General features: G+C 39.0%; 1 protein-coding gene across 1 annotated transcript in view; it reads right to left on the bottom strand.

Moving 5' to 3' along the window:
- Positions 1 to 15,787, bottom strand: part of TENM1 (teneurin transmembrane protein 1) — a 238,034-nt gene extending 222,247 nt beyond the window's left edge. Inside the window, exon 1 of the mRNA XM_015817351.1 lies at positions 15,571 to 15,787. Within this exon, the coding sequence (XP_015672837.1) occupies positions 15,571 to 15,787 (217 nt within the window). The remainder of the gene's footprint in view (positions 1 to 15,570) is intronic.
- Positions 15,788 to 16,804: the final 1,017 nt, after the last annotated feature.

The raw sequence follows: 16,804 nt of genomic DNA, 5'->3' as shown, positions 1-16,804 counted from the left end.
AGGGTTTGTGTGTGGTTTTCCAGATTTAACTAACATCACACGTCATGTTGTTAAGCAGACAAACAGCTTGATTTTTCTATCCCTGTCCATTTCTCCTCCTTCTTATTTATTTATTTTGGAATCTTGTTTAAAGTGTTTAAACAATCTTGTTTAAAGTGTTATGCTATCGAATTTGTAACGGATATGCAATGGATGCCCAGCTATCTGCACCATCAAATGGGAACCCCCAAAGTGCTTTTTCAGTTCTGAAGAAGCTTCTTGGATGAGAAGCGAAACATCTTCAAGGAAAAATCAAAATCCAGTTGCCTTTTGAAAAAGCACCTTTGGGGACAACCCTGACCTCGATGACTGAGAATCTCCACAGACAGCAAATGGGAAAGGGAGAAGCATTGTAAGATTCAGCTTTTCAGATGCACGGATTGCCTGGATGTCACGTTTCCACCTTTTGACTGAAATGACACTCTTCCAGTTTAGCAAACGTCAGGTCTCCTTTGGCATGCTGCGGTTACATGCAGAATTCAGAGTTCAGGCCAGTTCAAAGCTGAAGGAAATTCACAGTCGTGGCATCTGACATAATCATACCCAGCATGTAGTCATATTTACTTTATTCATTACGCATTTATAAGTTCTTAAACCAACACAGTCCAAAAGCTCTCTCTCCAGAGGTTCTAAATATAAATATGAAAATTAATATCGTCGTGTTAAATCAACCTGCCATCCCCAGAAGGCTAAGAACTACAATTCCCAGAGTCATCATCATCATCATCAACAACAACAACAACAAAAACTAGAAGACTTAACACTTTATTTTCATTCTGTTTCAACCGGCCCACCTTCCCAAACACACACAAATACTGATTTTTGTAACAGGGAAATAACAACGTGGTTCTGATTTTCCTGACAGAACTTTTTCTGACAGAAATATTAATCGGTGGAGCAACTTGCCTCCAGAAGTTGTGGGTTCTCTGACACAGGTGGTTTTAAAGAAAAGATTGGGCAGCCATTGGTCTGGAATGGTATAGGGTCTCCTGCTTGAGCAGGGGGTTGGACTAGAAGATCTCCAAGGTCCCTTCCAACTCTAGTTATTCTGTTCTATGTGAGCATTATCCACCAAGTTCCAGGCCTGTTTTGACCGCTTTACAGAAGGCCAGGAGATTGGGGGGGGGGGTGCCTGCCTCTTTTCTGGGGGAAGCATATTCCATAATGTAAGGGCAATCCTAGTCCAGTCATAATGTTTTGGTAGAAAGGCATTTGTGAGAATCTGGTGATAACATGAAGTTTATTTTTCAAGCAACAGCTCTGAATTATTGTTATTGTCTGCTTTAATCTTCCAGCCTTCATACTTCGAGCTCTTGGTAACTAAAGAACTTAAGTGTCAAATCTCCTCTTATATTTTCATTTGTTCACATCTGGCCTTCTCAGCCCAACCCAACCTGGTGAATTTCTTAACAACCTTAAAAACTAATTTCTATCAAAGCTTCCTGAGTAGTTCAGCAAAGACTCATTATTGCTTTATGTGTCAATTATCTGTCTCGGAACAATTAGCATTTCCATTTCCTATTCATTCTGCTTCAATTTTCTTCACCTTTTTCATTAATGTTTAGGCCACAAAATATGCCTTTTGTGCTTAGTAACTGACAAGCTTGTACTATGCTTTGCATCATTCATGATTCTAGTTCACCAAAATGGCCTCTCCTGGGATCTAAGCTCTCTAAAACCATTATAATTTTTACATAATAAAGAGCTTTAAGCATCCTAAAATGATAGTTAATTTCCCCTTCCTCAAATCCGACAAGAGTGGCAAAAATTGGGAGCTGTTTTGTAAATGGGAGTTATTTTCCCTACCCCCCAATTTAAGGAATACCGCTTCTCAACTATTTCCATTTTGTTGTGCAAAAGTCATATTCAACAGATGATTTTCTTTTTATCCTCAAATTGGCCTCTCGGTGTATTTTTGACTTTGGTTTGGTACTCCCAAAAGTGGAAATAAGAAACTCTATTAGATAGACAGGTAGTCCTTGACTTAAAACCGTTCATTTAATGACCATTATAATGATACTGAAAAAAAAAAGACCATTTTTCCTTATAACCTTTGCAGCTTCCCCATGATCAGGTGATAAAAATTCAGATACTGGGCAACTGACTCATATTTATGACGGTTGCTGCGTCCCAGGATTGCAGTGTCAAAGGACTACTTGTACACTTTTTGTGACCTTCTGATGAGCAAAGTCAATGGGGAAGCCAGATTCGCTTAAGAACAGTGTCACTAATTTAACAACTGCAGTTATTCACTTAACAGTTGTAGCCATAAGGTTTGTAAAATGGAGCAAAATTCACTTAACAAATGTCTGACTTAGCCACAGAAACTTTGGGTTCAATTGTGATCGTTAAATCTGTACACACTACCTGTACCTGTACACACCTGTACACACCTGTACACAAACATACACACACACACACACACACACACACTTATATACAGATGCAAAACTCACAAACATGCTAAGATAGGATATAACATTATTAAATATGACTAATTTGTTGTGAGAACACTGTCAGGAGGAGACTGTGAGTTCTAGTCCTGACTTCGGCACAAAAACTGGCTGGATGACTTTGGGCCAGTCCCCCCTCCCTCTCTCTACCCAACCCACCTCAAGGGTTGTTGTTGTGGGGAAAATAGGAGGAGAGAGGTGTGTTGGATATGTTTGCTACCTTGAGTTATTTGTAAAAATAATAAAGGAAGTAAATATATATATGAATGAATGAATGAATGAATGAATGAATACATAAATAAATGCCATTCTTTCTCTTAAGGAATACAAACAAGCCCCCACTATGAAATGGCTAAATTAAAATGTATCAATACATTTGATTGAATATGATTAGGACCGAATCAAGAGAAGGGCTTTGACATTTATTACAATGCATTAAATTCCATAGCTGATCTCAAATGGTTGTTTCACTGTCCTTTTTGTTGCTGTTACCATGCCTGATATGCATACATTTAAGTTGTAACTTATTTATTCTTACTGGATTTACAGTCAGGGACCAAAAGGAAAAAAGAAAAACAAAGCTTCAGGCAGTTCATGGTCCATTTGTTGGAAAATATAGAATAGTCACATTACCGAACTCTTAGAAAATATCTTCTATTAGACATTTATAGATTATGCACATTTAATCCTTCAGTTTACATTCATCTTCCATTTCTCTTGCTTTCTTTCTATATCAATCCACAGAATTATCTTGAGTGTCAGTTTTTGCTTAATACAATAGTACATTCAGAACTCCTGCTGAATTTTCCTCAGATGCAGAAAAACCATCAATCTTTTTTTCCCTGTGCAAATAGAACTGATCATTCTTTGCCAGTTTCTCTGATACTGTCAAGTATGATGAACAATGTATGACATTAATATTATCGCCCAAAGAGGAGAGAGAGAAAAAAAAACACTTTTAACTATTTTTCTTCCACCCGTTCTACCAGAAAATCAGAACTATATGCAGCCAATGACTTGGTTTGCTTGGAATACAATACACTTGGAATATTGCATCTAGTTCTGGTCACCACAATACAAAAAAGATGTTGAAACTCTGCAAAGAGTGCCGAGAAAAGCAACAAGAATGATATAGGGACGCGAGCCTAACACATACGAAGAACAGTTACAGGAATTGGGTATGTCTAATTAGTAGTCTAATGAAAAGAAGGACTAGGGGAGACATGATAGCAGTGTTCTAATATTTGAGGGGCTCCTACAAAGAACAGGGGGTCAAACTCTTTCCCAAAGCACCAAAGGGCAAGACAAGAAACAGTGGATGGAAACTAACCAAGGAGAGAAGCAACCTAGAACTGAGGAGAAATTTCCTAATGGTGAGAGCAATCAACCAATGGAACAGCTTGTCTTCAAAAGGTGTGGATGCTCCATCACTGGAGGCTTTCAAAAAGAGTTTGGTTCGCTCTGTCCAGTTGTGTTTGCCTCTAGAGGGTGGTGCTTATCTCCATTTCTTAGCCAAAGACACTTCCATTGTCATGTGGCCAGCATGACTATACATCGAGGTGCATGGAACGCTGTTACCTTCCCACCAAAGTGGTACCTATTTATTTACATGCTTTCGAACTGGTAGGTGGGCAGAAGCTGAAGTGAAGATGGGAGCTCACCTTGTCACATGGCACCCAGATCTTGAACCTAGGCTGTCAGCTTTCCAGATGACAAGTTCAGTGTCTTTAACCACTGAGCCATTATGCATTTGGGTATGGTTACCTAATATAGACACGAAAGTTAAATGATGATGATGATGATGCTTTAATTAATCTGAATTCTTTTTATGGATTCTATGTTCACTCGCTTGCAAACCTATGGGGAGCCACAATATGTAAATACTGTGAGCGAATGAACAAATAAATGAATTTTCTGGATTGTGGTAATGAAGTCAGGAGAGCCTGTGGAAACTATGGGATGCATCCAACTTGAGTTCCCTCTTGATTTCCACTTAAATAAATGCTGCAATTTAAATTGCCACCAACTTCTCAAATTAATTTCAATAGGACACTAGTTTATACAATCTGCAAATAACACCAGCTTTAATATTATCTTGTCTATATTTTTATTTGTTTTATTCACTAAAACATTTAACTTTCAATGGTGTTTTAATACCTAGTCTTCGCAATATTTATAATGTGGCTCAAGATGAAAGCTAATCTTGAGTCAATCTGGATCCAGTTCTTATTTTTGAACCTGGGAAAAAATGACAACTGTATTTGTTTTATCTTGAATACACCTATGCTGATCTGGGTGCTGATTACTGGTGGGGAAGTACTTGGGTCTTTTTTCCCTTTTGGGGCTGGGTGACTGTCTCTTTTGCATTGTCTACAGATATTGTTTAGGTCTTATGTGTCTGTTGATGGCTAATTTGTCAGAGTGCCAAGCTTCTAGAAATTCCTGGTGTTTTTGGACTTGGCCTGGTCTAGGATCTCCACCAACACTGTCAGGGCAAGCCACCAGAATATAAACTGACAGCAAACTGCACTCCTTACTAGCACTGATGATGTTACCTAGTTTGGGTAATGAAACATCTGCAAGAAAAAAAAACAAGCTCAGAGAGCAACGAGGACCCCTTCTATTTTATTTTTTTTTCCAACGTGTGTATTAGATTTCATTTTATTCTCCCCTAGGTAATGTTATATACAATACATATAATGTTTCTCCTAGATTTGTTTTTCTGAAAAAAAATCTCATCATCTCTTTCTAGTGTCAAAGAATAAATTTTTGCAGCCAGAAATAAATTAAATAAATACATCTGAAATGCAAGAAATAAATAAAGGGGAAAAAGCTATTATACAGCAGAGAATCTCTGTGAAAACTTCAAAGCTGTTTCGCTACTTAATTTGCAAAAGAAAAAAAATGTATGTCCTATTTTCCTAGTACAAATGAGTAATGAAAACTTTTCAAAGCGACATGAGAATTAAAGTTTCCTGGAAATTCATCTGTAAATAAAAACAATTTGTTACCCTGGGTAACACAGCACAAAAGAAGGAAAGAAGGCATGATGCACTTTTAAGTGAAGTCTATTCTGGCACCATTATACAGAACCTAATAATTTTTTTTCCAATATACGCAGCCTTGCCATCATTTTCTCTTAATATAGAAGCACATTGTAAGGTCTCAGGTCATTGCATAGTCCTCAAACTGGACTTGGAAGTGCCCCTTCATACTTTGCAAAAGTTACTGAGAGACTGTAGCTTATACGATAGAAGGAGAATGTTACTGAATAAATGAGAAGCAGGTGAGGCTGCGAAGAAAGAAGTGGCAGAGTTAAGATGAAAGAAGTGTAAATGAATAGGACTTCAGATAAATTAAATTAAATTAAATATAACTATTGGTCAGGCCCAAACCTAAGAATGACACCTGGTGACTCTCTGAGCCGTAGTAGTGCATTGGTTACAATAGAGTATTGCAGGCTAACTCACTGTTACTACCAGGAGTTTGATTCTGACCAGCTCAAGGTTGGTGAAGTGATTAAAATGCAGTATTGCAGGCTAATTCTGCCTGCTGCCAGGAGTTCGATTCTGACTGGCTCAAGGATGATTCAGCCTTCCATCCTTCTGAGGTCGGTAAAATGAGAAACCAGATTGTTGGGGGCAATAGGCTGACTTTGTAAACCGCTTAAAGAGGGCTGTAAAAACACTGGCATATATAAGTGGTATATAAGTCTAAGTGCTATTGGTATTACTGATCGGATGTTGCATTAGGAGTGGTTAGAATGCTGTATTGCAGGCTGACTCTGCCCACAGCCAGGAGTTTGATTGTCACTGGCTCACGGATGACTCGGCCTTACATCCTTTTGAGGTTGGTAAAATGAGGACCTAGATTGTTGGGGTCACTATGCTGACTCTATAAACCGCTTAGAGAGGGATATAAAAGCATTATGAAATGGTATATAAGTCTAAGTACTAGTGCTATTCTTCTGAAGTGAGTTCTTTGTTATTTCATACCTCTAGACAAAATCTTACCTGACAGAGGGCTCTCCTACCTGAAGTAGTTGATAACCAAAATAGATAACCAAAACATAAAAAGATAACACTGAATGAACTGAGTGAACTGTGGTGATCTATAGATCAGCTGCTAATGATGGCCTTGTGAAGTAGAGAAAGGACAGCAGTTATAAAAAAAAGAAAGCCATTCTACAGTATCAAGGGCCTGAGCTACAGCTTCAAAATGAAAACACTTCCTTAGAGCTGAACCTGAATAACAGAACTACATCTAGTCTTATTTCTAGAATTATTTTTTTTGTTTTTTTCTCAAGCCTTTGCATTTTGTAACCTTTTTCTTGATGAAAGAATTTGGAAACACAAATCTCTTTTTTGTATCATTTTGATTGGTCTTTATTCAGTTATTAACCAGCTACAGTTCTGGGATTCTCATTCCTTATTAAACATTTTAATTGTTCTTCATCTCTTATCCAAATGTTTCCTTTCAGAAATGGCTCCTGCTTCATCTGAGTGCAAATACTTCATGGTTATTTCAGAGATAAAACCACTGCAGGTAATATTTTCTAATTTGTATTTAATTAAGCTTTGGGTCACCTAGAATCAGTATTTACCTAACATTTTGTTCTCTTCTCGGAAGAAAGGGGTTATAAATTTTGGCTTGCATTTAAAAATAAACCTATGCCAAATGCAAAAGCTAACCTTTTTTTAAAAAAAATGTGAAGATTCAAGCAAATTCTTTATCATGCTTCCCTTTGTCTTCTTTTCAAACCCTCCCAGATATATATCAGAGCAATCTGTTTAGTCTAATGGGTTAATTTAGGAGTATTAAGGCCAGTCAGGAACTGTGAACATCAACTTCAAATTGCCTCTTTAAAAATTCAGAAACTCTTGCTCATTTCTTCTGTCACTTTTTAAATCCTTTGCATTAGGAAATAATACATGCCTCCTACTTAACTTGCATGCCATCTAACTAGCTTGGAGGATTCCCACCCTCCATGTCTTTTCCATTAATCCTCCCCCCACCCCCGCTTTGCCTGGTATATATCTTTCAGGTTTAATTTATTTTCCGTTATCTTCAGTAATCGTAATGCTGCACATTACCTGTCCATTTTGTGCTTAGTTTCTAGCTTGCCAATGGCTTTCACTACATCTGTTCTTGCATTGATCCACCGTCTTCCCTTCCTCCCCACCACCTTTTAAATAAGGGCTGCTTTACTCAGAGAAGTCGTTTCCGTTTCCATGTTTGATGGTCTTCAAAGTGTAACTGAATTGTAAAAGGGACTCGAGTATTATTAAGATCAAAATAATGGTGCAATTTCTTATTGATTCTGGAACAGAGCCCAGAGTGGCTCGGCCATTCAATTTAGAACAGGGGTAGTCAACCTTGGCTCTTTTATGACTCGTGGACTTCAACTCCCAGAATTCCTGAGCCAGCTAAGCTGGCTCAGGAATTCTGGGAATTGAAGTCCATGAGTCATAAAAGAGCCAAGGTTGACTACCCCGATTTAGAACATTACAGCAGTATCTTGGAGACTGCCTGAGCAGGAAGGAGGGGACTTGACTGCTCCTTAAACGCCACTGCAGAGCAGAAGAAGAGGGTGAATGGTGACATTACAAAATGAGACTTCAAATACAGTATCTGAAGGACTTTGGAAAAAGTCTTTGGAAAAAGTGCAGAGAACAGCGACTAAGATGATGAAAGGCCTGGAGACTAAAAGATAGGAAGAATTGTTGCAGGATTTGGGTCTGGCTAGTCTAGAGAAAAGAAGGACTAGGGGTGACATGATAGCAACATTCCATTATTTGAGGGGCTACCCCAAAGAAAAGGGAGTCAACCTACTTTCCAAAGCACCAGAAGGCAAGACAAGAAACAATGGATGGAAACTAACCGAGGAGTGGAACAATCCGGGATTAAGGAGAAACTTCCTAACAGTGAGGACAATTAACCAGTGGAAAGAGCTTGCCTTCAGAAATTGTGGGTGCTTCATCACTGGAGGCTTTCAAGAAGAGACTGGATAACTACTTGTCTGAAATGATATAGGGTCTCTTTCTTGAGCAGGGGGTTGGACTGGAAGACCTCTTAAGTCCCTTCCAGAACTATTCTGAATTTGAATTTGAAAGGATATGGAGAAAGGTCATCGAGAGCAGACTACATTGTCCTGTCTTGTCACAATCATTTAATTTCCTGTTTGCGATGGGTTCCTTTTGGAAAAACATACAGAAAAGGAAGGAAGGATTTCCTCCCCCCCCCCTTTGTTGAAGGGGATGATTTATGATACAAAAGTAAAGATTTGTTTTCATGGAGGATGGGAACACAGGTGTTTTTCTATAAATACGCACGGCTCTTACTTGCACATCAATCATCTGTTTGTATAACTTTGGAATGTATCTATGACTGGGTATATTTTCTCTCTCTCTCTCTCTCTCTCTCTCTCTCTCTCTCTCTCTCTCTCTCTCAAGCTTTCTATGACTTATTTCTATACTTTATGTACCTTGCTTTTATAGGCTTGTATGGATTTCTCATTCCTTCTCTCAGCTTCCAATAGCAATATACAGAGAGTCCTTGGCTTACTTCATTAGTGACCAAAGTTACCACAGCACTGAAAAAAAGTGACTTATGACCATTTTCATATTTATGACTGTGGCAGCAGCTTCATGGTCACGTGATCAAAATGCAGATGCTTGGATCCTATTTATGATGGCTCAGTGTCCCGGGGTCATGTGATCACCTTTTGCGACCTTTGGACAGGCAAAGTCCATGGGGAAGCCAGATTCACTTAACAGCCGTGTTACTAACTTAACAACTGCAGTGATTCACTTAACGAGTGTGACAAGAAAGGTTGTAAAATGGGGCCAAATACACTTAACAAATGTCCCACGTAGCAACAGAAATTTGGGGATCCATTGTGGTCATAGGTTGAGGACTACCTGTGGAAATTTATCTTGCTTCTGTAGGAGTCTATGTTTTTCCCCTCCTCCTTCCATTGTGCCTACTAATTAAGTTACAGAATAACAGAGATGGAAGGGATCTTGGAGGTCTTCTAGTCCAACCCCCAGCTCAAGCAGAAAGCCTTATACCATTTCAGACAAGTGACTGTCCAGTCTCTTCTTAAAAACCTCCAGTGATGGAGCGTCCACAACTTGTGAAGGCCAGCCATTCCACTGAATAATTGTTCTCACTGTCAGGAACAATTCTCCTTCGTTCCAGGTTGCTTCTCCTGTCCGAGCTTCTTAAACAGCTTCTGATTTTTTGGTGCCCTCATCCTCCCTCTGAAATCTGACTCTAATTCCAATGTTCTCACCGAACTGGTTTGATTCAGGATATTTTCTTGGCTAAGTTCTGTTGAGCTGTCTTTTCTCCCTCTCTAACACACACAACAGATCTTCTCTTGGTAACCCAACCGGTCTGGAAGGCTTCCTTCTATGGCTGATGGGATGTGTGTGTGTGTATAGATTTTAAGCTTTTAATCTGGAGAGAATTATCAAATACAAAGTGGCAATTCCTCAATGACTGAAGACAGGGTCACAACAACTGGCAAGGATGGGATTGTCTCTGGTTATCCAGTGTGATTTAAATGCTTGTAATATGGGTGCAAAAGAGCTTTTTGAGTGTTACAAACGCTATCGGGGGGGCTGTTCTGCCATGGCTTCTTATAAGAGTGTGAGTTCTCCATCTTATTTTCTTTGTTTTAGATGTCAGCTCCGGACGATCCATTCTATTCCAATAGGACTTATGATTTTGGGTCCAGAATTACTTCACGCTGTATAGTTCTGGATAAATGCACAAATCCAAGAGACAGAATAATCATCCAAGTGTGTGATGTACAACTAAGCCTTCTTTCCTCTACTCGCTTTGAATTAATGAGCTAGCTATCTGAACCAGCCACTCCTAAATCCTGGCGAATTTTATAGATAACCCATTTAAACCTGTGTATCAATAGGTATGTTCTCTCTCTCTCTCTCTTTCATACACACACACACAAATCACATACAAAAAAAATCAACTGGCCTTCTATTTATTCCTCCAACACTATATTCATTAGCTTTTGTTGTTTGTTATTTTTAAATACTGCTACTTATCTACTAGTCAATTTAGCAATGTACTGAAATGCACATTAATTTATTATTCTTTTGTGTAAAATGCCAATTCATAACTGCACTGACTCAAGAATCCTCCTATTCATTGGTGTCTAATACAACAAGTCAGATTATAAAATTAATTTCATCAGGATAACATGCTTCCCGTATATAATTATTTGATAATATCAAAATCCATTGCCTCTACAGCCTGCTCCAAATTATTTGGTTATTCATTCATTCATTAATGCTAGATCAGTATCTCAACTCAAGGTATCAAATTAACACTTCACTGAAGGGGGGGGGAGAGAAACCAAATCAGTATTTCTCCCTTTATTGGTTTCCATATTACAATGTTAAAAAAAGAAAGTTATCTACAACTTTGCAAATCCTCTTAACCTCATTAAAAATTGTTCGGAATGTTTGTTTTTAATATATTGCTTTCAACTACCGGTAACTTCCTTTAGAGTTCTTTTCTATTCTGCCATATGCCTTCCAGAGTCCGCAGATTTGAGTGGGTTTCAAAAACTGCAAAATAACATGCAAATCTGATGAGGAAAGCTAACCTGCATTGTTCAGTAAATCAACAAAAATGAGGTTTTGCTATTTGACTGTAGTTTTACCATGTCCTAGTTCCCTTCCTCAGTCATAAGGCTGAACTTAAACTCACAGAAAATCTAGACAGCATACTAAAAAACAGAGACATCACCCTGCCAACAAAAGTACGTATAGTCAAGGCCATGGTTTTCCCAGTTGCAATGTATGGCTGTGAAAGTTGGACCATAAGAAAGGCTGAGTGCAAAAGAATGGAGGCCTTTGAACTATGGTGCTGGAGAAGACTCCTGCGAGTCCCTTGGACTGCAAGGCATTCAAACCGGTCAGTCCTAGAAGAGATCAACCCCGACTGCTCTTTAGAAGGCCAGATCCTGAAGTTGAAACTCAAGTACTTTGGCCACCTAATGAGAAGGAAGGACTCATTGGAGAAGAGCCTAATGCTGAGAAAGATGGAGGGCAATAGAAGAAGGGGAGGACAGAGAATGAGGTGGCTGGATGGAGTCACTGAAGCAGGAGGCGTGAGCTGAAACTGACTCCAGAAGATGGTAGAGGACAGGAAGGCCCAGAGGAACGTTGTCCATGGGGTCGCGATGGGTCGGACATGACTTCGCAACGAACAACAACAACAACAAACTCACAGACATGGTGTCAAGCTTTCAAAGAAACCTCATGATGCTTCGGCCATTTCTGTTTCTCGGCTTGCCTACAGATCCAAGGGGGAGAGGGGGATGATGGAATGTGCATTTGCAGGTGTGAATCAAGGTCTGGGAATCAAGACCACTCAGATTATTTATGAAGCAATGAAAGACTTCTCTCATAACAATTGTCTGATGCTTCATTGGGGAACGTGACTTGCATTGTCAGGGGGAAGGGGAGTTTCTATACTTTTAATTTATTGTTCTGGTGCCAATTTAGCCAGAGCTGGTTTTCTATTCATGAGAGCCGATATAGTGTGCTCAATAAAGTTTTGCATTAGAGATTGGAATATCTCAGCTATGCTTACTTCATTGGACTCATCAGTTGGAACCTTGACACACGGTTAAAACCCATAAAACTCACATTCACTCTGTAATTGGAGTAGGAGCCATTTAGAGCAACAGTCACCTCATAACTTGGCTGTGTTTGGATGTACTCTCTTTTTTCTCTCTGTAGTTATCAGATAGTTTGATCTTTTGGACACCAATAACATAAAATAACAGAATTGAAGGGAAGATTTCAGTAAAGGGTCCAAAACATCTCACTTTCAAACACTCTCCTCGATCAGAAATTATCTTTTTAGTTGCAACAACAAGATGAGAGAGAGGAAAGGTTAATCTTCTCCAATTTGGTATTTATCCATGTTTTTTTTAAAAAAGGTAAAGGAGTCCCTGCAGGTTTTATTCTGCTAGAGGCGTGGTGGCCTAGTGGTGAAGATGCTCGCCTCCCACTTAGAAGGTTGAGACTTCAATCCTAGGTATTGCCAGATGTTTCTTTCTCAGGGCACAAAGATAAAATATCTGCTGTGAACTTCATGTAGGTGTCAGGAAGGGCATCTCCACCCAGTCTCCCCAACTCCACCCAGAAGTAAAAAGAAAAAAAAATCATGGCCTACTTTAGGGGGTGGTGGTCATCTCCATCCCCCCCATAAGTAACTAGTTACAGTTTGGGTTGCAAATTCCAAGTCATGATAAGTCCCACCTTTGCTTCAATCTTGGGTTCTAGGTAGGATAAACAGGAAAGAAATCAGAGAGAATTTAAATTCTTTGGGTTAAGACTGCAATTTTTTTTATACATATACATAGTGATCTTCTTTCATTAAACGCTTGATTGGTGGTTCACCAATCATCAATACACATTTCTCTTGGCTAGTTTTAAATGCTACTTGTAAATCATCCTGGAAAAAGTTTTACATTTTAAAGAAAAAGTTCTCTCTCTTTTTTTCATTTATTTGTATTCATTCAATCTTAGTTTTCTCTGCGGTGATCAGTTTCTAACAAAAGCTTCTGCAAAGCTGCAATTTATCGTGCATTCAGCACTCCAGAAAAAACAAAAACAAAAAAACAACCACCGGTATTTGATTTTCTGCGACACTTGTATAGAATGTTAACTTAAATAATGGTCTCCCAATAAATCTATTCAGTATTCAGTGTCAATTTTTTTTAAAGATGCCGACAAACAAACGTGATAGAAATCAGCTAGGAAAACAAACAAAAAAAATCCTCTTTTAAGAAACACATTTCAATGTTTTCTCAAAACAGAAGATGAGATACAAAAATCTCTTTCAAGTAGTGAGTGTAGATCAAAGAGAATTTTTGCACCTTCTTTTAGTGGAAAAATATCATGCCAAAAGCATATCAATATTATAGCACTATATGTATTCACAATTTTTTTATTTTTGCCTGCCAGGATCTTCTGAAACAATGTATTGCTTGAACCAGTGATGTAAAAATCAACATTACAAAATAATCAAGACAGAATTGTATTCAAATTCATTGAAATCTCCATTTCCTTTGAGAACATGATAAAGATTGAATCAGCCTGACCCTCCATGGGATACTATGACTAGGAAAGTCCTAATCCTAACGTAAGAAGCCTTGAGGACTAGTAAAGAACATAGAATCATGAGGCTGGAAAGGACCTCAGAGGTAATAATAATAATAATAATAATAATAATAATAATAATAATAATAATAATAATAATAATAATAATAATAATAATAATAATAATAATAATGATAAAGTTGGAAGGGACCTTGGAGGTCATCTAGTCCAACCCCCTGCTCAGGCAGGAAACCCTATACCATTTCGGACAAATGGCTGTCAAGTTTCTTCTTAAAAACTTCCAGTGTTGGCCCGTTCACCGCTTCTGGAGGCAGGTTGTTCACCGCTTCTGGAGGCAGGTCTTCTAGTCCAGCCTCTTACTCAATTCAGGAAGCCTTATACCAGTGGTGGCGAACCTATGGCACGGGTGCCAGAGGCGGCACTCAGAGCCCTCTCTTGGGCACACGCGCTGTCACCCCAGTCCTAGGCCTTCAGCTGGGTTTTATAAAACCTTTTCGCTTTAGGCCTCCGCCGCGGTGTGCAAAGAAAAAAAAAAGGTTCAATCAATCAATTTCAACTTCTCACAGGGAAAAAAAAGATCTTACAAAGTTGGAATTGATTGAACTTTTTAGTCCCACCCAGTCTGCTGTTACCACTGCAGCCACACCCACCCAATGGGCCACACCCACCCGGCACCCGAAGATGCATAAGTGGGTTTTGGGTTGCAGTTTGGGCACTCGGTCTCTAAAAGGTTCGCCATCACTGCCTTATACCATCCCAGTCAAATGGTTATCCAGTCTATTTTTTAAACCCTCCAGTGATGGAGCACCCATAACTCCAGGAGACAGGCTGTTCCACTGAAGTAAGCACAGTAAGCACATTAGGACTTTTGTAAGCAGGCTGTAGAAGTTCTTGTGAAATTTCAAGCATGGAGATGGGTTGCCCATTTTCAAAAATGAGTGGTAGGGTGAATGAACTTTTGTCAGGAGGGAAACTACTAAAGCTGATCCCTGCCAGCTTCTTGAGCTCTGAGGTTTAACTTTGCCATCCCAGCTTCCATTTCCATTTTTCTAGATAGATGTCCACACTTCCCAACAAAGTCCTGAGCTGCAGCACTGTCTAAAAATGCATATAGACTATCAAAGGCTGTAACAGCATTCTTGCATATAAAGTTAGCCCTAGAGGCTGGCAATTTTTAGCATAAAAATGGAATCAAGTGCTCAGTATGATTTAGGAATAGAAAGCAATTTCCATAGGTGGTCATGTAAAGTATAGTGGTATCTTGGTTTCTCAATTGGTTTGAAAATCATCAAATGTGGTATAGAATAAAATAGAGCAGAGTAGAGTAGAGTAGAGTAGAGTAGAGCAGAGTAGAGCAGAGCAGAGCAGAGCAGAGTAGAGTAGAGCAGAGTAGAGCAGAGTAGAGCAGAGTAATGGAATAGAATAGAATTATGGAATAGAATAGGGTAGGATAGGATAGGATAGGATAGGAGCTGGAAGGGAACTTTGAGGTCTTCTACTCCAGCCCTCTGCTCAAGCAGGAGAACCTATACCATCTCAGACAAGTGATTGTCTAGCCTCTTCTTAAAAACCTCCAGTGATGGGAGCGCCCATGATTTCTGGGGGTAAGCTGTTCCACTAGTTAATTGTCCTCACTGTTAGGAAGTTTCTCCTTAATTCCAGGTTGCTTCTCTCTTCGGTTAGTTTCCAATGCATTTCCACTCAATGCATTTCCACACTTGTCAGTGTTGGCTGCCTTGTGACTTACTACATTATTCCTTATGGGAAATATTTGTTTGGTATTCATCATTTTTGGTACTCATTGCTCCTCCCAGAAACAATTAATGATGAGTACCAAGGTACCACTGTACAGGAAGAAAAGCTACGGGGTGAATGTGCATATGCTACTTGTCACAATAGATGGTTCAACGTACCTTGAGTGGATTCATCAACTCCTTTTCCTTTTCGGCTATGGCTGTTGTAGTTGAGTCTGAGATCTTGTCCAAATTCATTCAGGGTTTCTCTCGACTCGTAGGACTGTCTTGCTTTTCTCCCATCTTCACTTTCATCTGAAGAGCTCGTATAAGCTAGATCCATTTCATGCTTAGCTTTGGATAGAGGCTGGTAAGGTTTACAGTCCATCTGCTCCATTTTTGATTCAGCAAGTGCAGGGTCATGAAAACAACGGAGTAAGGCTTCTTAAAGCTGTGCACCTGGAAGAGGCAAAAACAGTGTAACTCTCAAGTGATTTTTATTTACTTAACTCAATTCCAAGTTTGTCCAACTCCTCAATGACTATGGGCAGCTTACAATTAAAAATTGACATATTCAGAAATCCTATATGGAATATATCATGACCAAAAAAAATAACTTTCCCAATAAAAAAAAATAGTTGCACTCTGCAACTATCTTTTCCCAAGGCTTGGCAGAACCAATGGTGTAAGTTTCCATTATTTTTCTAATGTTAAACGATAAATGATTTGTCTTGTCCATTCAGCTAAAGAAAATATAAGAAGATAACAGAGTTCATGGGTAGAAATACATGTAGATTTTAATTACCGCTATTAGGAAAAAAACAATGTCGGTAAGACATCATCCAGTACAAAATGACTAAAATGAATTAATCTTATATCAAAACAGTAACGGTCCACTTTGGTATCCATTTTAAGCTTCATAAACCATGTTTGATGGAACCAGAAAAGAGTTTCTATAGCAGTGTTTGTATCCTCAGAGTAATTTATGGGGCATCGGTCAGGCGTGAAGAATCAGGACAATTTGTAAGGTTTCAGCATAGAAGATTTATTCAAGCCTATACAGAAGAATCTGATCAACTAAAGTTCCATACTAATTTGGTGCCAGATAAGGGTCAATGGAATTCAGGAGGGGTTGGCCTTGGAGCACTTGTGGGAACGCAATGTTTCTAAGCTGATGACTCGCTTAACTCCACCCTACCTCATCTCTGCCTGAACTTCTCCTATAGCATCAAGTTCATTTTGAAACTGGGGGAAGAGATTGGGTCCTATGCATTGAAAAAAAATACATATTCCCATTTTACAAATAGGCATACTTGTAGTACTTAGTACATTAAAAAGATAACTCACATCAAGTAACATAATCTCTCTCTCTCTCTCTCTCTCTCTCTCTCTCTCTCTCTCTCTCTCTCTCTCT

Source organism: Protobothrops mucrosquamatus, unplaced genomic scaffold (genome assembly GCF_001527695.2).
Source record: "Protobothrops mucrosquamatus isolate PMUCROS unplaced genomic scaffold, P.Mucros_1.0 scaffold578, whole genome shotgun sequence".
NCBI classification, from domain to species: domain Eukaryota; kingdom Metazoa; phylum Chordata; class Lepidosauria; order Squamata; family Viperidae; genus Protobothrops; species Protobothrops mucrosquamatus.
Note: the sequence above shows the minus strand (reverse complement) of the source record. Positions and strands in the feature narration are given on the sequence as shown.